The 25976-nt window shown below is 38.6% G+C and overlaps 1 protein-coding gene across 1 annotated transcript; it reads left to right on the forward strand.

The window, feature by feature from the left end:
* The first annotated feature begins 615 nt into the window (after window positions 1-615).
* LOC133985605 (uncharacterized) lies at window positions 616-22917 on the forward strand. The gene is made up of 9 exons (XM_062425264.1): window positions 616-673; window positions 1017-1083; window positions 3018-3340; window positions 3665-3922; window positions 4010-4144; window positions 21426-21683; window positions 21774-21908; window positions 22148-22255; window positions 22730-22917. The coding sequence occupies exons 3-9, from the start codon at window positions 3175-3177 to the stop codon at window positions 22915-22917; spliced, it is 1248 nt and encodes a 415-aa protein (XP_062281248.1). The 5' UTR covers window positions 616-673; window positions 1017-1083; window positions 3018-3174.
* Window positions 22918-25976: the final 3059 nt, after the last annotated feature.

Raw genomic sequence — 25976 nt, forward strand, 5'->3', positions numbered from 1 at the left:
ACTGTAAGTGAAAATCATAAGTGGTTTAGCTGTCTTTATGTGGGGTTTGGTTTGCAATGGAATTATGTTCGTGTTGTTTGGTGTATCTTAAAAGATGGGACAAAATAAAAAGATAAATGAATAATAAAGAAATGTATTATTATTAGAGAAAGGGAGGGCTGTGACCTAGCCTGTCTGTGCAACTCAGTTTGCTTTATTGGCTTTTATGTAACAGCTTGTGTCAATTTTGTGATTTCGGAGAGTTTGAGAATGAATCACATTTTTTGCTGTCTTCATCATCATGATGATTTAAGAACATCTATATTACATGAAATTATACTGTATACTGTGTCCTATTCAGAAATATGTGTGAATAATATATTCTATCTGTCTCAAATTAGGGCAGAATTCAATCATCTCTACAGACCCTCTGAAATCTTTTCTGGAGGGACTCGATGGCCTGGATCCAAGACTGCTGGAGGTGTACAAAGCAACAACTAGATCTGGAAAGAAGCAGTCCAATACATTTTGGACTGCCCTGAGAAAGATGTAAGTGGATGAGCTGATGACCATTTACACATCATTTACTATGTTTGTATGATATTTTCATCTTATTGCACGTTTTTTGTCTTGTAGGACATAAAGGCGAGGAGAAGAACTGCTGCTCTGTTTAGTCTACCACACTACATATTAGGTGAAAATTCATCAGACGTCATCAGGATGTATGCTGTCAAACCATAACTATCTCTGTAATGCAACTACTATAATGTAATATTTTGTTGTTGTTTTTTTCATAATTCTAGCTACGTTACATTTTACCCTCATTTTATTGAGGAGAAAAATGTATTCATTGAAACGCATTAAAACTAGCATTTGTGATCCCTCTGCCATTATGAGATAAAGAGAGATAGAAGGCATTGAAAGGGTTGAAATATGGAAAAATGAATTAAGGTTTGGTGTTTATGATCAGGACTGATGTTGGTTCAGCCTTTGTACAAAAATGGTCTCATAGGCTTTTATTATTTCTGCTATTCAAGGCTCATTTTGAGACGCTGGATGAAGCCATGAAAGGGATCCAACTCGGCCTACTGATTGGCTATGAAGGTGCTGAACGGGATGGTCCCCCTTTTTAATTTTAATTTTAATTTGCTTGTTCTGTTCGGTAAAAAAAACACACAAAAAACAGTAGAGAGTAAAAGTAGAGTAGCCTCTATAGTCTGACCCATTTCTTTCAGAATTGTTACTTTGCTTTGTTATTTTGAGTTTTTTCAGCATGTGTGAATAAAAAGTTTTGCATGATTCTTGTGCATCTGTCTTTGCATTTCATGTCAAAAATGGTTAAGTGTTAATATTAATAACTCATAAATAACTGGTCAAGTGTATTATACTTTAAAACAAGGCTCCCTTTTGGCAGTTATACGTGTTTGTAATACATCAATAGATGGTGATATGTTTTACACTTTATAAGGCTTCCTTTTTGGGAGTTATACATGTTAATAATTCATCAATAGATGGTGATGGCATTTTACACTTTATAAGGCTCCCTTTTAGCAGTTATTAATATCTATAACTCATGAAATAATGCTCATAATGAGATGGCAAGAAACATCAAAATAGATAGGGGAGGAATCAGCTGACTGACAAAGTGGCAAAATAGCAAGATCTGCTAGTCTATTTAACCCAGATGGATAAAAATGCAGAAGTATAGCCTACCTTCATCTTGCCAAATAGTGACCCTGCATTGATGTATGGGAAATTAGGTTACAACTCATTTATAACTGTTAATTAATGGTTTATGAAGTGTTTACAAACTAATTAATAACTCACAATCCTTTATAAATCTTTTATAAAGGGAGCCTTATTGTAAAGCAGTACTGACATATTAATATTGGATTTAACATTATATGAATAACATAATATGTCGTGCAGTTATGACTTTTTATGCAGCTGTAGGATCAAGTGTAATGAGAAGTTATTCAGTGAAGAGCAATGCAGCTCAAATAGACTATAAACCATCTGTGGTGGTTTCTTGATCGCTTCTAAAAATAGATACAGTCGTAAGAGTCAAATGACAGCTGCAGCAATTTAAAACTGATGTTTCTGTTTGTCTTCCGCCCATCAGGTTTTTCATAATTGTTGAAAAAAAACAAAAACAAAAAACAAAACATGTTTCTTAGACCAATAGCAAATCAATCAATATCCATGTGCATGTACAGTAAAAAATACAGTTATTATATACTAAAAGTTAATCTGTTAAATTATACTTTTAGGATGAACCGAGGCTACTTCTCTCCTGGGAGTTCAGAAATTTTAGTAAAAAATTAGACAAACCAAACGAAAAATGGTCAACTGTATTGTGCTTATACTAACTATGTGTTTATTTAATTGGAAACACTATAAAAAATACTGAGAGTTTAACTCAAGATGTATTGTGCATCATGTTATACAAATTCCCCATAAATGTATAATTTACTATTTTTGTTCTGTAGATGTGAAAAACATACAAAATGAGTTTGTGATGAATATATGAGTTTAATTTAGTAAAACTAATCTATATAACAAAATATAATACAGTGAAATAAACTATTAACTAACAGGCCTGTGTAACACTAACTGTGGTCTGAGAGAGACAGAGCTGTTTCTGTTTTAAAACATGAATATACATAAAACATTGTTATGGTCATTAATTTAGTTGAAATTGAATTCTTGAGTTCTTCAGTGACGAGCAATGCAGCTCAAATACACTATAAATCATCTGTGGTGGTTTCTTGATGTATGAAAACATACAAAATGAGTTTATGATGAATATATGAGGTTAATTTATTAAAACTAGACTAATCTAAATAACAAAATCTAATACAGTGAATTAAATGACAGGCCTGTGTAACACTAACTGTGATCTGAGAGAGACGGAGCTGTTTCTGTTTTAAAACATGAATATACATAAAATATTATCATGGTTGTTAATTTAGTAGAAATTGAGTTATCACTGTGGTGATAATAACATCTTTTAATAATGTATTTTTCTATTTGTTCAGGTGTTGAAACTCACTGTGACGGCAGACAGGATGGAGCTCAGTGTTATGGAGCTCTGGGAGGAACTGTGGTGATCCAGCTGATGGACAGAGCCTCAGAAATACTGAGATACAATTGGTTTAAAAACAAAACATTAACAATACTTTATGTGAAAAGAATATGATTGTGTTTAATCTGATGGAGGACAGATCCGTCTTTACTCCCAGGGATGGAACATTTAGGATAAATAATCTGAACTGGTCTGATGGTGCTGAATATAACCTTATAATCACTGATTCAAAAGGAAAGGAATCAGAACAACGGACTCTTCAGTTGTCTATTCAAGGTAAATAACTTAAAATTTAATTTGTATTATTCACAATAAACCAGTAGTTATCTTATTTGCAATATAGATAATAATAATACAAATTATTTGGGAAATTTAAACTAGGTAAATACACTTACATAAATACACATAGTACAATACAAATACTATTTCTTCATTTTACCTTTGTAAACAAATATTTCACATGAAACACTCAAAGTCTGCCACTGCAACATAACTACAGTTTAACGCTGAACTTACTGAAGCTTTTAATTCTGGACTTGTAAACACTGAATATATTTATGGCCACATTAAACAAAAGTAATCTGTGTGTGTGTCTCTCAGCTCCTGTGTCCTCTGTCCGTCTGGCCTCTGAGTGTCTGTCCCAGGGAGAGATGAGGGTGTCCTGCTCCTCTGAGGGAGGGGACAGTCCTCAGTACAGCTGGACTCTGGATGGACACACACTGACAGACGATCAGCTCCTCTCTGGAAGTAAAGAGACCAACATCATCACTCTGAAACAAGATGTGTCAGGACTCCTGGTCTGCTCGGTCAGGAATCACATCAGTAGTGTCTCTAAAGAAGAGAAGATATCTACCTGTGGTGAGACACAACATAACTAGAAATCAACTTGATAATTGATGATCATACTGTACATTATTCACAGTTGATCTCTTGGTTTGCTTGTAGGCTTCATATTCATCAACTGTACCTCATCCAATGGGACAAACATATCACAGTGGGTGTACGAAGCCAATAACACCCTGTGTATTGAGCCAACAACAACTCCTGTCATGATCACAGACCTTAAGACCTCCACTGTGGGTAAGAAGACTGTGTCAGTTACACCCTCCAATCAAACCACCTCCATCAAAGATGACCAATGTTACATCATTTCTGTCATTTTCTCTTTTTGTCAACCATATTAAGTCATTAATAATATCGTTACTGACAATTAAACCCTCCACTAATATCAAACCAGAGGTGACCCGTATATTAATAAGTGAAAACTAACTAGCATTATATTGTCCATTACTCCTTCGACTGTCATCACACACAGCAATATAGTTTGTTGTTACAGTGAAAACCTGACATGTGATTTTTGTGCCTCTGAACAGATAACTCACTGCTTGTATGTAGTTTACGAGCAGTTGTGGCTCTTTTTCTGTTAGCTGGGATTTTCATCTATTTTACTTGGAAGAAGAAGAAATACAAGAAATACAAGAAAGCTGAAACCTCCACCGTACCACCAACAATGGTCCATCCAGAGGACTCCTTTGCAATGGTTGAATTGTGAAGTTCTGCATCTTAATGTTGTGTCTTTACTGCAAAATCTCTCTCCTGATTTTATTCTCTCCAAAACTACTCCTGCAACTGTGTTCATAGTTCAGCAGCTTGCTGTGAGTACCATCACAAAAAAGTCTTAATGAGTGTTTCCTGCATTTATCCCAGTGTAAAGGATGAGCTCACTGTGTCTTTTTTAAAGATGTAAAAAGTAAACAGACTTATTCTGAAATCATCAGTGCTGCTTTACAAGATTGGTAAAGCCTACAGATCCACACGACTCTGCCTGTGATCATATAAAAGATGATTCTTAATCATGTACAAATAATGTTTTCTTTCATTTCTGCTTAAATGCTTAAGTTAATTAATTAAATGTACTGACTGTATCAATTTATGTTAAGGATGAATATCACATTGTGAATGGAGCTTATATTGTTATGTTATTACTGAAAATCATTTTGATGATATTTGGAAATGTTTGTACTGTAGGTTTCCATCCAGTGATTGTCCAGTGAAAACCACGTATCTCCAAATTTCAAAATCAAATTTCCAACAATTTTAACATCTCCAAATTTGGTGATTTAGACATTTTTAGATTCAGTACAGGATTAAGAACACTTGCTCCTTTGGTTTATATGAAACATTTTCTAATTTTTAAGTTAAAACAATTTAAACACATTATTGAAATATGCATTGTCAAAGGTTGATGTTTTGGAGATATATGGTTTTCACTTTTGTATAGGTACACTGAATTTAGTAGCTTGTAAAAATTGCAGTTTTGTATTCAAAGCTTTTTATTGACAAATTGTTTGTATTAAAGGCCAACATTTGATTTTACAACGTATAAAATGCTGGCATGTGAACATATGTGACTGAAGTCTTAAAGTTAGAAAATAGTGACATCATTTATATTTAGGGCCCGAGCGGCGACTGCAAGTCGCCTGGCGAAAGCCCTTATTGAAATTGTAATGTTTATTATTATTATTATTATTATTATTATTATTATTATTATTATTATTAGGGCCCGAGCGGCGACTGCAAGTCGCCTGGCGAAAGCCCTATTGAAATTGTAATGTTTATTATTATTATTAGGGCCCGAGCGGCGACTGCAAGTCGCCTGGCGAAAGCCCTATTGAAATTGTAATGTTTATTAGGGCCCGAGCGGCGACTGCAAGTCGCCTGGCGAAAGCCCTATTGAAATTGTAAAGTTTATTAGGGCCCGAGCACTGACAAGTCAGTGAGGGACCTATTGCTTTTGCCAGGATTCTTATTATTATTAGGGCCCGAGCACTGACAAGTCAGTGAGGGACCTATTGTAATTGCCGGAATTATTAGGGCCCGAGCACTGACAAGTCAGTGAGGGACCTATTGTAATTGCTGGAATTATTATTAGGGCCCGAGCACTGACAAGTCAGTGAGGGACCTATTGCTTTTGCCAGGATTCTTATTAGGGCCCGAGCACTGACAAGTCAGTGAGGGACCTATTGCTATTGCCAGGATTCTTATTATTATTTTTCACGTTCTTATGCCGCCACTTTGGGCGCATTTTTGATGGCCTGAACATGCATGAAAACTCATGAAATTCTGCACACACGTCGCAGCTGGTGAAAATTTATTTAATTTAACGTGATTGGACGCAAGCGTGGTAAGGGGACTCGCTAGCGCCCCCACACGTCGGGTCATGTGACCACAAATCTTCTCGGATCTGCATGAAATTTACATATGTCATAGGTCTCATTGGATCATTGGAAAATTAATTTTGTGGAATTTTTTTACCAAACAGGAAGTCGCCCACGCGGCGTGGCGTGCACCGATTTTCATTTTTCGAACACCGCTTTGAGGACTTTATGATGTTCACAGAATCATGAAACCTGCCACGTAGGTTTCAAATCATGAGCTCTTTCATCTGATACCACATTTGCCCAATATTTTGCCCCAACAGCTCAGTAGCGCCCCCTAATGCCTTTTCCCACTTAGCATGTACTGACAAGTTCTAAAACTCACGAAATTGGACACACTCATCAGGACTCACAAATATTATTTTTTTGTATAACCGCAACCTTTTAAGTGGCAAAATGACTCTACAGCGCCCCCTAGAGCATTAAAAGTTGAAGCCCCGCCTTCTACATGCACGTACATGAACGAAATTTAGGATTCATATATATCATGACCAGAAGCACAAAAAAGCCTCTTGGACACATACCCTAAGTCCAACAGGAAGTCGGCCATCTTGGATCACAGGTGCATTTTTGCCGCCATTTTCCCCATTTCCAGGCCTTGCACTTTAACGAACTCCTCCTGCAGTTTTGACTCCACAGACTTAAGATTCGCATTGTATCATCCTCAGACCTTGATGATGTAAACTTGACGACAGATTTTTCCTACGTTATACCAGGTGGGCGTGGCAGTCGTTTGTTTGTATAAACAAACAACTCCTTATAACTCCTCCATACATTGTCGGATGTTTATACATGCACTGCGTAAAATGTCACACCTGGTGACGCCGTTTCAATTTCAACATCATTGGGGGTGGATGTGGCAAGGGTTCTCCATAGCGCCCCCTAACAGCAGGTCATGTGACCACAAACTTTGTCTGATCTTCGTGAAATTTACAGGACTCATAGCACTCATGGGTAAACCCTAAAATTATTTTTTTCAAATTTTTCGCTCTAACAGGAAGTGAGTTATTGTGCATTTCCTGCGTCAATTTTCCGTTTTTCCCTCTGCGTTTAGAGGACTTTCCCGTCTTCACAGAATCACCAAATTGCCCACATAGGTTCACACTCAGGCGCACTTTAATTTGAGACCATAACTGCCTCTGGGCGTGGCACAACAGCTCAATAGCGCCCCCTAATGCCTTTATCCATTTTGTACATTTTCACAAACTCCTACACTCACCAAATTGTACACATACGTCAACAGTCACACATATTGACTACTGACAAAGTTTGGGATTTTTGAGTGAGAAGATGACTCCACAGCGCCCCCTGGAAGATTTCAAAGTTTAAGCCCCGCCTTCCACATTGACATAGAAAAATGAAATCGACAAGGCCTATGTATTATGTCCAGATGCACAAAAAAGCCTCTTGGACCCATACCTTAAGTCCAACAGGAAGTCGGCCATCCAGGCTAAAATGTTCAATCTGGATCATTTTTATTATTATTATAGTTGTACGCCTTTTTGACAGCCTAAACATGCCCCAAAACTCACCAAAACTTGCAATCATGTCCGATCCGGAGAAAACTTTGATATTTTAAGGAGCGGGGAAATGGCCGACGCAAAAATTGATTAATAGCGCCCCCTAGAAAATTTTAAAAATCAAGCCCCTCCACTCAGATTGACGTAGACAAACCAAATTCGGGAAACACATGTATCGTGTAAAGACGCACAAAAAAGCCTCTTGGACCCATAGCCTAAGTCCAACAGGAAGTCGGCCATCCAGGCAAAATGCTCAATCTTGATGCTTTTTTGACCCTTCACCCACATTCCTTTGTGCTGAGAAGTCACCCAGACTCATTTGTGGTCTTAGTTTGCCATCTAGTGGAGACATTAACCCCATCACACAATGTTCACTTAAAGGCACAGGAGCAAAGACATCTACATGCCAGTTTTGACAGCCCTGCGACCGCCGCACGCACCGACGTGCACGTACGGCGTTACAATTGGGGGGGTAAACGGGGGGGTGCGAGGGCCCTTCGACACTGCTTGCAGTTTTAATTATTATTATTATTATTATTATTATTATTATTCACGTTCTTATGCCGTGTCATGAATCGCATTTTTGGCGGCTTGAACATAAATGAAAACTCATGAAATTCTGCACACACGTCGCAGCTGGTGAAAATTTATTTAATTTAACGTGATTGGACGCAAGCGTGGTAAGGGGACTCGCTAGCGCCCCCTAACGTCGGGTCATGTGACCACAAATCCTCTCGGATCGGCATGAAATTTAAATATGTTACAGCTCTCATCGGATCATTGGGAAATTAATTTTGTGGAATTTTTTTACCAAACAGGAAGTTGACCACGCGGCGTGGCGTGCACCGATTTTCACAATTTCGAACAACGCTTTGAGGACTTTATGATGTTCACAGAATCATGAAACCTGCCACGTAGGTTTCAAATCATGAGCTCTTTCATCTGATACCACATTTGCCCAATATTTTGGCCCAACAGCTCAGTAGCGCCCCCTAATGCCTTTTCCCACTTAGCATGTACTGACAAGCTCTAAAACTCACCAAATTGGACACACTTGTCAAGACTCACGAATATTATTTTTTGGTATAACCGCAACTTTTTAAGTGCCAAAATGACTCTACAGCGCCCCCTAGAACATTAAAAGTTGAAGCCCCGCCTTCTACATGCACGTACATGAACGAAATTTAGGAATCATATATATCATGACCAGACGCACAAAAAAGCCTCTTGGACCCATACCCTAAGTCCAACAGGAAGTCGGCCATCTTGGATCACAGGTGCATTTTTTCCGCCACAGGTGCATTTTTCCAGGCCTCGTACTTTAACGCACTCCTCCTGCAGTTTTGACTCCACAGACTTAAGATTCGCATTGTATCATCATCAGACCTTGATGATGTAAACTTGACAACAGATTTTTCCTACGTTATACCAGGTGGGCGTGGCTGTTGTTTGTTTGTATAAACAAACAACTCCTTATAACTCCTCCATACATTGTCGGATGTTAATACATGCACTGCGTAAAATGTCACACCTGGTAACGCCGTTTCAATTTCAACATCATTGGGGGTGGGTGTGGCAAGGGGTCTCCATAGCGCCCCCTAACAGCAGGTCATGTGACCAAAAACGTTGTCTGATCTTCGTGAAATTTACAGGACTCATAGCACTCATGGGTAAACCCCCAAATTAATTTTTTCAAAATTTTCGCTCTTACAGGAAGTGAGTTATTGTGCATTTCCTGCGTCAATTTTCCATTTTTCCCTCTGCCTTTAGAGGACTTTCCCGTCTTCACAGAATCACCAAATTGTACACATACGCCAACAGTCACACATATTGCCTACTGACAAAGTTTGGGATTTTTAAGTGAGAAAATGACTCCACAGCGCCCCCTGGAAGATTTCAAAGTTTAACCATTATATGAATACCTTATCCCCTTTCATTTCTGGTCTTGGTCTGCCATCTAGTGGAGACATTAACCCCCCTTCACACAATGTTCCATTGAAGCAGCAGGAGCAAAGACCTTTACATGGCTGCTGTCAATGCCCTGCGACTGCGACAAGCACTGACGTTCCTGCGTAAGAAGACCTCTACCTGCGCGCCCTCCGACTGCGCCACAGTCCGACGTGCGTGGATGCGCGAGGGCCCTTCGACACTGCTTGCAGTTTTAATTAGGGCCCGAGCACTGACAAGTCAGTGAGGGACCTATTGCTTTTGCCAGGATTCTTATTATTATTATTATTATTATTATTATTATTATTCACGTTCTTATGCCGTGTCATGAATCGCATTTTTGGCGGCTTGAACATAAATGAAAACTCATGAAATTCTGCACACACGTCGCAGCTGGTGAAAATTTATTTAATTTAACGTGATTGGACGCAAGCGTGGTAAGGGGACTCGCTAGCGCCCCCTAACGTCGGGTCATGTGACCACAAATCCTCTCGGATCGGCATGAAATTTAAATATGTTACAGCTCTCATCGGATCATTGGGAAATTAATTTTGTGGAATTTTTTTACCAAACAGGAAGTTGACCACGCGGCGTGGCGTGCACCGATTTTCACAATTTCGAACAACGCTTTGAGGACTTTATGATGTTCACAGAATCATGAAACCTGCCACGTAGGTTTCAAATCATGAGCTCTTTCATCTGATACCACATTTGCCCAATATTTTGCCCCAACAGCTCAGTAGCGCCCCCTAATGCCTTTTCCCACTTAGCATGTACTGACAAGCTCTAAAACTCACCAAATTGGACACACTCATCAAGACTCATGAATATTATTTTTTGGTATAACCGCAACCTTTTAAGTGCCAAAATGACTCTACAGCGCCCCCTAGAACATTAAAAGTTGAAGCCCCGCCTTCTACATGCACGTACATGAACGAAATTTAGGAATCATATATATCATGACCAGACGCACAAAAAAGCCTCTTGGACCCATACCCTAAGTCCAACAGGAAGTCGGCCATCTTGGATCACAGGTGCATTTTTTCCGCCACAGGTGCATTTTTCCAGGCCTCGTACTTTAACGCACTCCTCCTGCAGTTTTGACTCCACAGACTTAAGATTCGCATTGTATCATCATCAGACCTTGATGATGTAAACTTGACAACAGATTTTTCCTACGTTATACCAGGTGGGCGTGGCTGTTGTTTGTTTGTATAAACAAACAACTCCTTATAACTCCTCCATACATTGTCGGATGTTAATACATGCACAGCGTAAAATGTCACACCTGGTAACGCCGTTTCAATTTCAACATCATTGGGGGTGGGTGTGGCAAGGGGTCTCCATAGCGCCCCCTAACAGCAGGTCATGTGACCAAAAACGTTGTCTGATCTTCGTGAAATTTACAGGACTCATAGCACTTATGGGTAAACCCCCAAATTAATTTTTTCAAATTTTTCACTCAAACAGGAAGTGAGTTATTTTGCATTTCCTGCGTCAATTTACCATTTTTCCAACAGCGTTTAAAGGACTTTCCCGTCTTCACAGAATCACCAAATTGTACACATACGTCAACAGTCACACATATTGCCTACTGACAAAGTTTGGGATTTTTAAGTGAGAAAATGACTCCACAGCGCCCCCTGGAAGATTTCAAAGTTTAACCATTATATGAATACCTTATCCCCTTTCATTTCTGGTCTTGGTCTGCCATCTAGTGGAGACATTAACCCCCCTTCACACAATGTTCCATTGAAGCAGCAGGAGCAAAGACCTTTACATGGCTGCTGTCAATGCCCTGCGACTGCGACAAGCACTGACGTTCCTGCGTATGAAGACCTACCTGCGCGCCCTCCGACTGCGCCACAGTCCGACGTGCGTGGATGTGCGAGGGCCCTTCGACACTGCTTGCAGTTTTAATTATTATTATTATTATTATTATTATTATTCAAGTGCCGCGTAATGAATCGCATTTTTGGCGGCTTGAACATAAATGAAAACTCATGAAATTCTGCACACACGTCGCAGCTGGTGTAAATTTATTTAATTCAACGTGATTGGACGCAAGCGTGGTAAGGGGACTCGCTAGCGCCCCCTAACGTCGGGTCATGTGACCACAAATCTTCTCTGATCGGCATGAAATTTAAATATGTTACAGCTCTCATCGGATCATACGGAAATTAATTTTGTGGAATTTTTTTACCAAACAGGAAGTTGACCAGGCGGCGTGGCGTGCAGCGATTTTCACAATTTCGAACACCGCTTTGAGGACTTTATGATGTTCACAGAATCATGAAACCTGCCACGTAGGTTTCAAATCATGAGCTCTTTCATCTGATACCACATTTGCCCAATATTTTGCCCCAACAGCTCAGTAGCGCCCCCTAATGCCTTTTCCCACTTAGCATGTACTGACAAGCTCTCAAACTCACCAAATTGGACACACTTGTCAAGACTCATGAATATTATTTTTTGGTATAACCGCAACCTTTTAAGTGCCAAAATGACTCTACAGCGCCCCCTAGAACATTAAAAGTTGAAGCCCCGCCTTCTACATGCACGTACATGCACGAAATTTAGGATTCATATATATCATGACCAGACGCACAAAAAAGCCTCTTGGACCCATACCCTAAGTCCAACAGGAAGTCGGCCATCTTGGATCACAGGTGCATTTTTGCCGCCATTTTCCCTATTTCCAGCCCTCGTACTATAACGCACTCCTCCTGCAGTTTTAACTGCAGAGACTTCAGATTAGAACTGTATCATCCTCAGACCTTGATGATGTAAACTTGATGACAGATTTTACCTACGTTATACCAGGTGGGCGTGGCAGTCATTTGTTTGTATAAACAAACAACTCCTTATAACTCCTCCATACATTGTCGGATGTTTATACATGCAGCGCGTGAAATGTCACACTTGGTGACGCCGTTTCAATTTCAACATCATTGGGGGTGGGTGTGGCAAGGGGTCTCCATAGCGCCCCCTAACAGCAGGTCATGTGACCACAAACTTTGTCTGATCTTCGTGAAATTTACAGGACTCATAGCACTCATGGGTAAACCCCCAAATTATTTTTTTCAAAATTTTCGCTCTTACAGGAAGTGAGTTATTGTGCATTTCCTGCGTCAATTTTCCATTTTTCCCTCTGCCTTTAGAGGACTTTCCCGTCTTCACAGAATCACCAAATTGTACACATACGTCAACAGACACACATATTGCCTACTGACAAAGTTTGGGATTTTTAAGTGAGAAAATGACTCCACAGCGCCCCCTGGAAGATTTCAAAGTTTAACCATTATATGAATACCTTATCCCGTTTCATTTCTGGTCTTGGTCTGCCATCTAGTGGAGACATTAACCCCATCACACAATGTTCCATTGAAGCAGCAGGAGCAAAGACCTTTACATGGCTGCTGTCAATGCCCTGCGACTGCGACAAGCACTGACGTTCCTGCGTATGAAGACCTCTACCTGCGCGCCCTCCGACTGCGCCACAGTCCGACGTGCGTGGATGTGCGAGGGCCCTTCGACACTGCTTGCAGTTTTAATTATTATTATTATTATTATTATTATTCACGTTCTTATGCCGTGTCATGAATCGCATTTTTGGCGGCTTGAACATAAATGAAAACTCATGAAATTCTGCACACACGTCGCAGCTGGTGAAAATTTATTTAATTTAACGTGATTGGACGCAAGCGTGGTAAGGGGACTCGCTAGCGCCCCCTAACGTCGGGTCATGTGACCACAAATCCTCTCGGATCGGCATGAAATTTAAATATGTTACAGCTCTCATCGGATCATTGGGAAATTAATTTTGTGGAATTTTTTTACCAAACAGGAAGTTGACCACGCGGCGTGGCGTGCACCGATTTTCACAATTTCGAACAACGCTTTGAGGACTTTATGATGTTCACAGAATCATGAAACCTGCCACGTAGGTTTCAAATCATGAGCTCTTTCATCTGATACCACATTTGCCCAATATTTTGGCCCAACAGCTCAGTAGCGCCCCCTAATGCCTTTTCCCACTTAGCATGTACTGACAAGCTCTAAAACTCACCAAATTGGACACACTTGTCAAGACTCACGAATATTATTTTTTGGTATAACCGCAACTTTTTAAGTGCCAAAATGACTCTACAGCGCCCCCTAGAACATTAAAAGTTGAAGCCCCGCCTTCTACATGCACGTACATGAACGAAATTTAGGAATCATATATATCATGACCAGACGCACAAAAAAGCCTCTTGGACCCATACCCTAAGTCCAACAGGAAGTCGGCCATCTTGGATCACAGGTGCATTTTTTCCGCCACAGGTGCATTTTTCCAGGCCTCGTACTTTAACGCACTCCTCCTGCAGTTTTGACTCCACAGACTTAAGATTCGCATTGTATCATCATCAGACCTTGATGATGTAAACTTGACAACAGATTTTTCCTACGTTATACCAGGTGGGCGTGGCTGTTGTTTGTTTGTATAAACAAACAACTCCTTATAACTCCTCCATACATTGTCGGATGTTAATACATGCACTGCGTAAAATGTCACACCTGGTAACGCCGTTTCAATTTCAACATCATTGGGGGTGGGTGTGGCAAGGGGTCTCCATAGCGCCCCCTAACAGCAGGTCATGTGACCAAAAACGTTGTCTGATCTTCGTGAAATTTACAGGACTCATAGCACTTATGGGTAAACCCCCAAATTAATTTTTTCAAATTTTTCACTCAAACAGGAAGTGAGTTATTTTGCATTTCCTGCGTCAATTTACCATTTTTCCAACAGCGTTTAAAGGACTTTCCCGTCTTCACAGAATCACCAAATTGTACACATACGTCAACAGTCACACATATTGCCTACTGACAAAGTTTGGGATTTTTAAGTGAGAAAATGACTCCACAGCGCCCCCTGGAAGATTTCAAAGTTTAACCATTATATGAATACCTTATCCCCTTTCATTTCTGGTCTTGGTCTGCCATCTAGTGGAGACATTAACCCCCCTTCACACAATGTTCCATTGAAGCAGCAGGAGCAAAGACCTTTACATGGCTGCTGTCAATGCCCTGCGACTGCGACAAGCACTGACGTTCCTGCGTAAGAAGACCTCTACCTGCGCGCCCTCCGACTGCGCCACAGTCCGACGTGCGTGGATATGCGAGGGCCCTTCGACACTGCTTGCAGTTTTAATTATTATTATTATTCTTCCGACATTTCGTGCCCCAATTTCGCCCCTTTCCCAAATGCGAAAATGCTTATACTTTTGCACGGACGTCCGGCCTCATCCGAAATTCGATATTTTTGGGTGGTCGCACATGGTCGACGCAGAATGGCGGAATAGCGCCCCCTACAAAGTCCAAAAATGCCCATAGGGAATTTTGCTAACTTTGTCCTATGCTCACAAAATTCGGTACACATATGTATTATACCCACATATGCAAAAAAGCCTCCTGACCTCATGACCTCAACCCAACAGGAAGTCGGCCATTTTGGTTTTGATTTTTCCCGCCTAAAATTAACTCCTCCCACAGCGTTCGCCCGATCAAGTTCAAATTAGGTACGCAACATCTCCAGATCTAGCTGAGCTTAAATTGTGCTCTGCGCATCCGTAGGTCAAAGGGCGTGTCTGCCAGGGCTCAACTAACTTTGGCGTGCTCGCCATGTACATACGAGTGGCTCTCACGCCCACATACTTCATCCAATCAGCTTCAAACTTGCTGGACATGATGATGGCTCCGCCCTGAACGTCCCGATATATTACCTTCCCACTTAACTCATAGCGCCCCCCGGTGGTAACAGTAAGTTAACTAAGATTCATTAAAATTACATACTTTGCCCCATCAACTTCATTCAGAACCAGTTGGTGAAGCTACATTATGAAGACTGTGAAGCTACGAGTTATGGCGTCCGTGTGGCGACGCGGCGACCATCAATTCCTCGCCATGAAAATACGTTTGGCTTTTTGATGGCTTTATTGAACTCGTATCATCATGAAAATTGGTACACAGGTCCAGGTTGCCGACCTCAACGTCTCCATTCGCTCATAGGCGATCTCACTCGTGTCGCCCCCTAGTGGAAACAGGAAGTGCCATATTTTACATCATCATTGTGCGATTTCCACAAAACTTCACATGTGTAATCACTGTCCCACCCTGAACGCAACCGCTTGTGTTTTGTTACACTCTACTGCCCCCTGGTGGATGAACCATCAACCTCTCATAACTCCTTCATGCTTTGTCCAATTCACTCCAAACTTCACATGACTGATGAGTGGCCGCCCTGAACACACCAGACCACACCAGACCATATGTGTAACTACCTGTGACTGCCCCCTACTGGATGAATGAAACATTGCATTTTTGGCCTCCTTCCAGGTTTTTTCTCAATTTCTGCTTCACGCCACAGCCCCGCCATGCCTCAGGCCCCGCGGTGGCATGGGTGAGCGAGGGCCCGCCATCGCCGCTTGCGGCTTTAATTTTGTTTGTTTCTGTTTGATCAGAATTTAAAATATATGTGATTGCTCCCATCTTTTTCAAACATTATTGATGTAAATAAACCTTTTAAAGCATTAAACAGTAAGAGCTTTAACAGTTGATCTCTAGTGTTGTTATATGGGTCAATGACGTATAAGGATTTTCAACGACTCAATTTAAGAATAATAAAAACAAGCATATCTAATGCAGTAGTTCAAACATTCAGAATGTTGTGTACCTGAAAATCCATATTACAATTTGAAAGTGATTTTAGTGGCGTTTTTCAAGATTAATTGGCACTGGCCTTAAAAAAAAGTCATGTGGTGCGACCATGATTCATCTTGAAATATCTTATATAAATAAAAGATCATCATTTACAAAATAAAATTTAAAAAAAGCAAATACTTTGTTTCCAAACAGTTTATATTACTGAAAACTGAAAAAAAGATGTGAAGCGTGTTAAGTAAATTAATTTATTTCAAGATGAATCATGGTCACACCACATGACTTTTTTTAAGGCCAGTGCCAAGTGTTAATCTTGAAAAACCCACTAAATTCACTTAATTTCAAATGTATAATATGGATCTTCTGGTACACAACATTCTGAATGTTTGAACTACTGCATTAGATATGCTTGTTTTTATTATTCTAAAATTGAGTTGTTGTAAATCCTTATACGTCATTGACCCATATATTTAGCTGCTGTTGGTTGGCACAAAACTTTCAACTCAACAAATCAAAACAGAAATTTAATTCTTCAGTCCTCCAAATCAAAAAAGTCCATCAGTCTTGGTCTCCTGTCCACCAACATGAAGCCCTCTGTCATAAATCTTTTAGTACTATTCGATACAGATTTAAGTTTTGATCCATACATCAAAAAAGTTGTTCAGTCCTGCTACCTGAAAATAAGAACCATCTCTAAACTCAAGCCAACGCTCTCCCACTCTGACCTCAAAAAATGTATTCATGCTTTCCTTTTTCTCCTCACTAGATTATTGTGACTCCCTCCTTTCAGGCATCACACCAAATTCTCTCTTTCACCTCCAACTAGTTCAGAACGCAGCAGCTCGGCTTCTTACCGGTTTTAACAGACAACATCACATCACCCCGATCCTGTCTTCTCTCCACTGGCTCCCTGCTCACTTTACAGTTGATTTTAAGATTTTATTGATCACTTTTAAAGCACGTCTGGGTCTGGCTCGAAGCTATATAACAGAGATGTTGACCCTGTATGAGCCAGCCTGCAGCCTTAGATCCTCAGGTGGGGCCCTTCTGGCTGCTCCAAAGTTGAGGCTAAAATCTAAAGATGACCATGCTTTTGCCGTCAGGACCTCCTCAAATTTAAAACGACTGAGGAAATAAGGCTTGCAGAATCAGTAACTTCTATTTAATAACTTCTTAAATTTCATTTCTACAGACTTGCTTTTATGTGATGTTGTTTGTTCATTGTTATTGTCTTTTAACTTTTTATCAACTCCTTATTGTGTTTCATTGTCTTCTACTTTTGCCTTGTTAATGTCAGCCTTGTTACTGCTGTCAGTGTTGTAAGTCTTTGCTTTGTCTGTCAAAGCACTTTGTAAACTCTGCTTTTAAAAGGTTCGATAAATTGTATTATTATTATTTAAAAAGAATGATTCAGGTTTGTATTTTAAATGTAGGTGAGCTACCTTTTTTTGTGGACATTTTTATCATGGATTGTACCTTTAAATCATGCAAAAATAGATAAAAATCTTTCCGTGCTTCAGTTTAAAGGAAGATAATGATCAATATAGCATACAGAGCAATTCATTACTCTACATTATGGAGTTATTACACTTTAATGAAATTATTTGACCTCATAACATTAGGTGTACAATTCTGTATGTATGTTGAGAGTCTATTTTTAGAGGAGGACGTGACAACGTTGAGCTTCACACAACAAACAGAACAGAGTAATATTGTGACTCCACTGCAGGTCAACAGTGCTATGCAGCAGTGTGAATGTTATCATTTCACACCTTAGTGTATGTGTTTCCGTAACAAATGAGGAACTGAAGTAATCAGTAGAGTTAAATAATCTTCTTTCTTTGCCATGTAATGAACAACGACAGAAACAACCATCATTTAAAACAACTGTCACATAAACAAAAATCTCTTAAGGTGAAATTTGGTTTGACTGTTTTAATAATTCAAAGACTTTCTTGTACTAAACAGGCTTCGAACCAATTCCAAGTACAAATGAATGGTCAATATGTTGAACAGCTGTCATCATCAAATCCCAGTTTAATGGCAGAATAATGCTTTGTTCAGTCTTTTTATCAAATTGGAAATCATGGTATATTGCTGCTTTTATTGAACGATCAGTATCCAGCCTGAATCAACCCAGCTCACGCATGATTGATGACCAACTAACCTTTAAGGCTCATGTGGCCTCAATTCCTCGGCCATGTCAATTTGCCCTTAACCACATCAGAATAATCAGACTCTTCCTGTCTGAGCATGCAGCATAACTGGTGCTGGCTCTCATAATAGCATGCATTGACTATTGCAACTCCTTACTGGCAGACCTCCCTGCATGTACGTTCAGACCTCTGCAGACGATCCAAAACACAGCAGCTAGATCCTCACTTGTTTTATATTAAGTCTCCGATGTACATCACTTTAGATAAAAACATCTGCTAAATCAAATTATAAATTGCAAATGATCTTTAAGTTGATCATGTTCCTTAATTTCAGATAACGTAGTATTTAACTGTTTAACCTTCAGTGTTTCTTATGTAGCTTTTAAGTGCAACTGAATATTATTCTCCATCATTCTAATACAATATTTACCTTGCACTCTGCATAAATTACACTGTGCCTTTTTATGACTGGATACTTCATTGTCTTAACCTGAATTTAAAATACAGTTTGTTGTGTTTTTATGTGCTCAACATGCTGTTGTAATAATGAGCAGCCAGTGGGTTCGAAGGCTGAGACAGCATGTTTCAATTAAATCTGACTTGTTATCATTGATTTTGAGATGAGGATTATGTGCTACAATATGTCATATGAATACTTATTTTGTCTCAGTGGTGAGATAGAGAGACAACAAGTTTCACGGTTTCACCTGAACATAATACGATGTTTTTTGAATATATCTTTTATATTGGACTTTTCTATTGGAAAAGTAAGCCTTTCAGTCTCAAATCTTTTTTCAGTAGGAATGAGGGACGTTTCCTTTTCTTCCAAAGAGTCCAACACACACACACGAATGCTCTCTGTCATTTTAGAGGTAAAAAGAGAAGTGACACAAGAACCACTTCCTTTTCCCCTCTCTGCCTATTAAAAGATGAATACGAACGACGCTCTGCTTGGTCAAAGTTTCCACACATTCTCTTCTGAGGCTGATCACATACAGGACTGTATTTCAAGCCGATCAATGCAGGATTGTTATGTTTTATACTGAATAAAGTAAAGAAGTTTGTCAGAAAGCTGCTGACTGGTAAACAGAGGCTGAACAGTGAGGAGACATGAAAGCTGTGGTTAGACTGTTGGTGATACTGCTGGGAGTCTCTCATGGTAAGCTGTTTCACTATCTGACATGTTAATATTGGATTTAACATTTTGTGAATAACATGTCGTGCAGCTATGACTTTTTATGCAGCTGTAGGTGTAGGAAGTGTAATGAGAAGTTCTTCAGTGACGTGCAATGCAGCTCAAATAGACTATAAACCATCTGTGGTGGTTCCTTGATCACTTCTAAAGATAAATACAGTCGTGAGAGTCAACTGACAGCTGCAGCAATTTAAAACTGATGTTCCTGTTTTTCTTTGGTCCATCAGGTTTTTAATAAATGAAAAAAACAAAGAAACAAAGAAACAAACGAAAACAAAAAAAGAGCAATAGCAAATCTGGAGATCAATTCAACAGTAAAAATTACAGTTGTTATATACTAAAGATGAATCTATTGAATTATACTTTTAGGATGAACATAGGCTACTTCTTTCCCAACAGTTCAGAAATGTAAGTAAAAGATTAAATAAAACATCAAAAACACACAAGTATATCATGCTTATACTGACTGTGTGTATGTGTGTGTGTGTGTGTGTGTGTGTGTGTGTGTGTGTGTGTGTGTGTGTGTATGTGTGTGTGTGTGTGTATGTGTGTGTGTGTGTGTTTGTGTGAGTTTAACTTAAGATGTATGAAATGACTGAGTCAATTTAAGATGTGTCGTCCCCATAAAAATATAATTTACAAGTTTTGGAAAAGTTTGGATCCCAAAGAATAAAGCTCTGTATATGTGTAAAAACATACACAATCAGTTTGTGATGAATAAATGAAGTTAATTTAATAATAATCTAAATAACAAAATATAATACAGTGAAATAAACTGTTAACTAACAGGCCTGTGTAAAACTAGCTGTGGTCTGAGAGAGACGGAGCTGTTTCTGTTATAAAACATGAATATACATAAAACATTGTTATGGTCATAAATTTAATAGAAATTGAATGATCACATTTGTGATAATAACATTTTTTAATAATGTATTTTTCTATTTTTCCAGGTGTTGAAACTCACTGTGACGGTAGACAGGATGGAGCTCAGTGTTATGGAGCTCTGGGAGGAACTGTGGTGATCCAGCTGATGGACAGAGCCTCAGAAATACTGAGATACCAATGGCAAAAAAACAAAACATCAACAATTCTTGATGTGAAAAAGAATATGATTGTGTTTAATCAGATGGAGGACAGATCTGTCTTTACTCCCAGTAATGGAACATTTAGGATAAATAATCTGAACTGGTCTGATGGTGCTGAATATAACCTTATAATCACTGATTCAAAAGGAAAGGAATCAGAACAACGGACTCTTCAGTTGTCTATTCAAGGTAAATAACTTAAAATTTATTTTGTATTATTCAGAATATACCAAAAGCTATATCATTTGAAATATAGATTAAAAATTAATAACTCAAATGATGTCGGAAATTTAAACTAGGTAAATACACTTACATAAATACACATAGCACAATGCAAATACTATTTCTTCATTTTATCTTTGTAAACAAAATATTTCACATGAAACACTCAAAGTCTGCCACTGCAACATAACTACAGTTTAACGCTAGACTTACTGAAGCTTTTAATTCTGTACATCTCCATATGAATTTACATTGTAAACACTGAATATCTTTATGGCCACATTAAACAAAAGTAACCTGTGTGTGTGTCTCTCAGCTCCTGTGTCCTCTGTCCGTCTGGCCTCTGAGTGTCTGTCCCAGGGAGAGATGAGGGTGTCCTGCTCCTCTGAGGGAGGGGACAGTCCTCAGTACAGCTGGACTCTGGATGAACACACACTGACAGACGATCAGCTCCTCTCTGGAAGTAAAGAGACCAACATCATCACTCTGAAACAAGACGTGTCAGGACTCCTGGTCTGCTCGGTCAGGAATCACATCAGTAATGTCTCTAAAGAAGAGAAGATATCTACCTGTGGTGAGACACAACATAACTAGATATTATCAACTTGATAATTGATGATCACACTGTACATTATTCACAGTTGATCTCTTGGTTTGCTTGTAGGCTTCATATTCATCAACTGTACCTCATCCAATGGGACAAACATATCACAGTGGGTGTACGAAGCCAATAACACCCTGTGTATTGAGCCAACTACAACTCCTATCATGATCACAGACCCCAAGACCTCCACTGAGGGTAAGGAGATTGTGCCAATTAAACCCTCCACTAATACCACACCCTCCAATCAAACCACATCCATCAAAGATGACCAATGGTTCATTAGTAAGTGAAAACTGACTCTGCTGCAGTGGATTCATTTGTGTCATTTTATCTTTTTTGTCTTGTGTATGTCTACATAAAAACACTATTAAGTCATTAATAATATGGTTACTGACAGACATGTGTGTCTCTTGTGTCTTTTATCACTAAAACAGATCATCTGCCAGTAATTGGTGGAGTCCTCGCAGCGCTGATGATTCTGTTAATCATCGGGGTGGCAGTCGTCTGCTCTCAGAGGAAAAAACAAAGCAACAAACCTAAAGGTACAACGTTTATTTCTCCACCACTGCATTCATAGATTATTTTTTGTCTACTTAAAGGAATAGACTGACATGTTAGGAAATGGACTGATTTGCTTTCTTGTTGAGAGTTAGATGAGAAGATTGATATCAGTCGTATATTCGTTAAATATCAGCCGTTAGCTTAGCAAAAAGGAAAAAGCAAACACCTCTAAAGTTCACTCATTCACATCATTTTTTCTTAATTAGTGAATTTTAGAGGCAGAAGTGTTTTTTTCAACCTTTTTGACGGAATCGGACTAGCTGTTTCCAGTCTTTATGCTAAACTAAGCCAACTGTCTCCCAGGCTATCACTTCATATTTAATGTATAAAAAGGAGAGAGATATCAATCTTTTAAAGTCTGCTGCCCAAAATGTTAAAGAATTTCTAATCCACTGTTATAACTTTATTATGTGTACTCAGGCAGTGTTTAATGTGTTCCTCCTTCCACTCTGCAGAAGAAGAAGATGGGCAAGAATTGACCTATGCTGAAGTCAACATTGTGCAGCGGCAGAGGAGGCAGATGCATCAGAGGGAAGAGACAGAGGTGGAGTACGGCCAGGTCAAGTTTTCAAGGCGACCTCAGTCATCTGTTGTTCCCACACAAGATGAATGCGTGTACTCTCAGGTCCGTAAGAACAGGTGATCTGCAGTGTCAAGCAATTTTTTTTTTTACAAAGACTGTTAAAGGCAGAAGGAGGTGCTGTTGTTAAGATGCATTTCTCATCTTTATTTCATAAGATTTGAGAACAATACAAGCCATCAGAGTTTACGGGTATTATTATAATTATTCATCACTTCTATTGTTCTCCTGGATTATGGATGACATCAGTATCATTTAGGATGAAAACCTGCCAAAGGAGCTCAGGTACATCATTTGAGTTACACTGTGGCTACGTTTTATAGACTTTTTGTATACAGTAATATTGAATATATTTTTTAAATATATATATTTAAATCCAATTCTTTATGTTTACATGATGTAATATATACTTGTTTCTTCTCTTTTCTAATTTATAAGCATATTTACATTTAATTAATTGTTAAAACACTTTAAACTTGCAGTACACATGTTCTTACAGTGGTTTATGAAAGGTTTTGTACAGTGCAGTGTGTGTTCAGAGTTAATCTTGAATTTGGCTGCACGTCTTCCCTCAGCTATCTGGAAGACCAAATCTACATGTTATGTCTGGTCTCTTAGGAAGTGTGAATTTGTTTTCATCACGTAAGCACTTCTGCTTTTTCTCAGATCTTTTTTTGTACTTGTAAAATTGTTTTATCATTCGTAGTTGATATTTTAAGACTATTTTATTTCCTTTATTTATTACAGAGTGTTCAAATCATTTGTGTCAGTTAAAGGTGAAACATTCCTTTAATGCAGGGATAAATATGAATGGGTTGTGTTGTCCTGCTTACTCTTACACTAATGTTACTTCACAGGGAAATTTGGAGATGGAGAAAACAATCGTTTCATTATTATTTATAGTATTACTTCCCAGAATTGCTTTTGCTTTAGGTTTGAATTAGCAGAAAAAGAGGAAGACCGTTTAAAAAAAAAAAGTTTTTTTTTGCTGTTTTACTAAAACAGGAGAAGTGAGAGAGCCAAATGAAGGGGTAGTGGAAAATTCAGTGTGGTGCAAAAGGAAACAACTTTTCAGTTTCTTATCAAGAAGGGCTTATCATTTAACACCATCGAGTTATGTTTTCTATATTTAGTATGATGTGCTTCCTATGTCTTTGTGGATTGCAGTTAACAAAGTGCCTTACAAAACTAAAAGCTAAATATCCATATTTCTTTACCGTTTATAATTATTTAATTATTTGAATAATTCAGAGTTTGAGTTATATAAGCACCAACTTTCAAATCTGAAGGAGAAACAAAACCACAACGTTGCTAACTTAAAATCTCTATTATCCTGTGTTACCCATTAGGTAATTTGAATTAAATAGATGTTATCCTTCTCAAGACCTATAAACAGACGTTGATGCAAAAATTACCCTTTTACTGTGCAACTCATGCACTCAGACCTAAAAGAGGGTAAGCCTGACTGCACAAGAGGAAAATTATGAACACTGAGGGTAGCACCAAGTACACTCTCCTCCTTTAAATGGCTATACTTGTCTCCTGCTCATGCTTTTTTAATTTTAACTTCTTCAATCTCATGGTGAATATTTGGAGAAATAACTTTATATATTCCCACACCTGTAAATAGATGCAGGAAAAAACTCAGTTCCCTTGAATCTGCCAACTGCCTTTTGGCATGGGTGTGACTAAACCTTTGATCCCTTGTTTTTTCCAACACACCATGGCCATCTGAAACATGACCCATTGATATATATATATTTAAAAAAAAAAAAAAAAAACTTTTTAGAAATTGTCTTTCATCAGTTTTGCCAAATTTAATTTAATTTAGCTTGGCTTTCGTTTGGTTCAATGCAGTATTGTTTTTTTTTGTATTGCTGTTATTCTTCATTACATTTTATGTCTTTATTAAAATGCTTTTTAACTTCGGTTGAGCTTTACAAACTAGTGTGAATTTTGGTGATATTTTCTTCTCTTTTGTGTTTTAAATCTGGCCTAAGCAGTTTTACTGTTTACCTGCCATGAATTTAATCAAAGATAGAGGTTACATGATTGATTTGATATGAGAGTTTTGGGGTTAAAGGTTGATGGCCATTCAGCTGATTCACAGTGCCATAAAATGAGCATTTATGAGCGTTTTCGTGCTCTAAAACAACCACCTTCAGTTGAACCCACTTCTTAAAACACAGTTAAACTTCCGACTGACAGAACCTACTGAGCAAATAATTGACAGCATAGAGGCAGGATAATAAAGCTGCTCCAACAATCTGATATCCTTTAATCATCTGATCAAAAAGCAATTTCTACTTTGCTCAATACACTTATTGTGTGGGGACCAAAATGTTCAGCAGTCTTTCTGCTTTTTGCCTGTGTAAATATGTTTAATATGTATGTAATACAAGAGATCCAAAGAGCTGTACTTGAGCTCTGAAAGGTTAGACTGTACCACAATTAAACTTTAATTTTTTACCCATAAAAAGACGGGTGGTTTTATTCCTGTCATGACCCGTTCATGTGATGCTACTCTACCATGCCAAAGTTATATAACTATAAAAACCTAGGGGCTCCAGCCCATTCAATTTCTAATTGAAGGAATGTTTTGGCTTTGGTTTAATATTCATAGAATATGTCAATAAATTGTAGAATAAGTATTTTCAGCAGTTCAGCAGGGTGTCCACCAAAGGGCCTTAGTGTGGCCCATATTTATTGTTTAATAAAAAAATAAAAACAATTGGTTAAAAATGAAGTCATCTCAGGACGCAATTTTATTAAATTACTTTATTAGTTAAGTAAGTTTGTAGGTGGGTAGATATATGCCATTGGTACATTTCTTCTGCATAAACTTATCAAGCTTTTCTTTGCCGAAATGTTTAATCAGATTGGTGATTGTGGTCAGTGCTAATGAACAGAAACTGCATACCAAATCAATAAACTGCTGTGTTGATGTCATATAACGTTCAGTAAAACCTATTTTACAAACAACAAGACCAGCATAAACTTCAACTTTAACATAGAAAAATATGAGTGCAATATTTTAACAAGTATTGAAAGTGAAAACAGGGAAACAGACAGATTGCAACCGATTACACGAGTTGAACAAGGTTAGTGGCACTTTGAAACAA

This window comes from Scomber scombrus, chromosome 9 (genome assembly GCF_963691925.1).
Source record: "Scomber scombrus chromosome 9, fScoSco1.1, whole genome shotgun sequence".
In the NCBI taxonomy this organism is placed as follows: Eukaryota; Metazoa; Chordata; class Actinopteri; order Scombriformes; family Scombridae; genus Scomber; species Scomber scombrus.

Excerpts from the sequence above, each read along its gene's own strand:
- LOC133985605 (XM_062425264.1), top strand. The coding sequence starts at position 3,175 with ATGATTGTGTTTAATCTGATGGAGGACAGATCCGTCTTTACTCCCAGG. Across the intron at positions 4,145-21,425 it reads CCTTAAGACCTCCACTGTGG|CTCCTGTGTCCTCTGTCCGT; the intron begins GTAAGAAGACTG and ends TGTGTCTCTCAG. Across the intron at positions 22,256-22,729 it reads ACAAAGCAACAAACCTAAAG|AAGAAGAAGATGGGCAAGAA; the intron begins GTACAACGTTTA and ends TCCACTCTGCAG.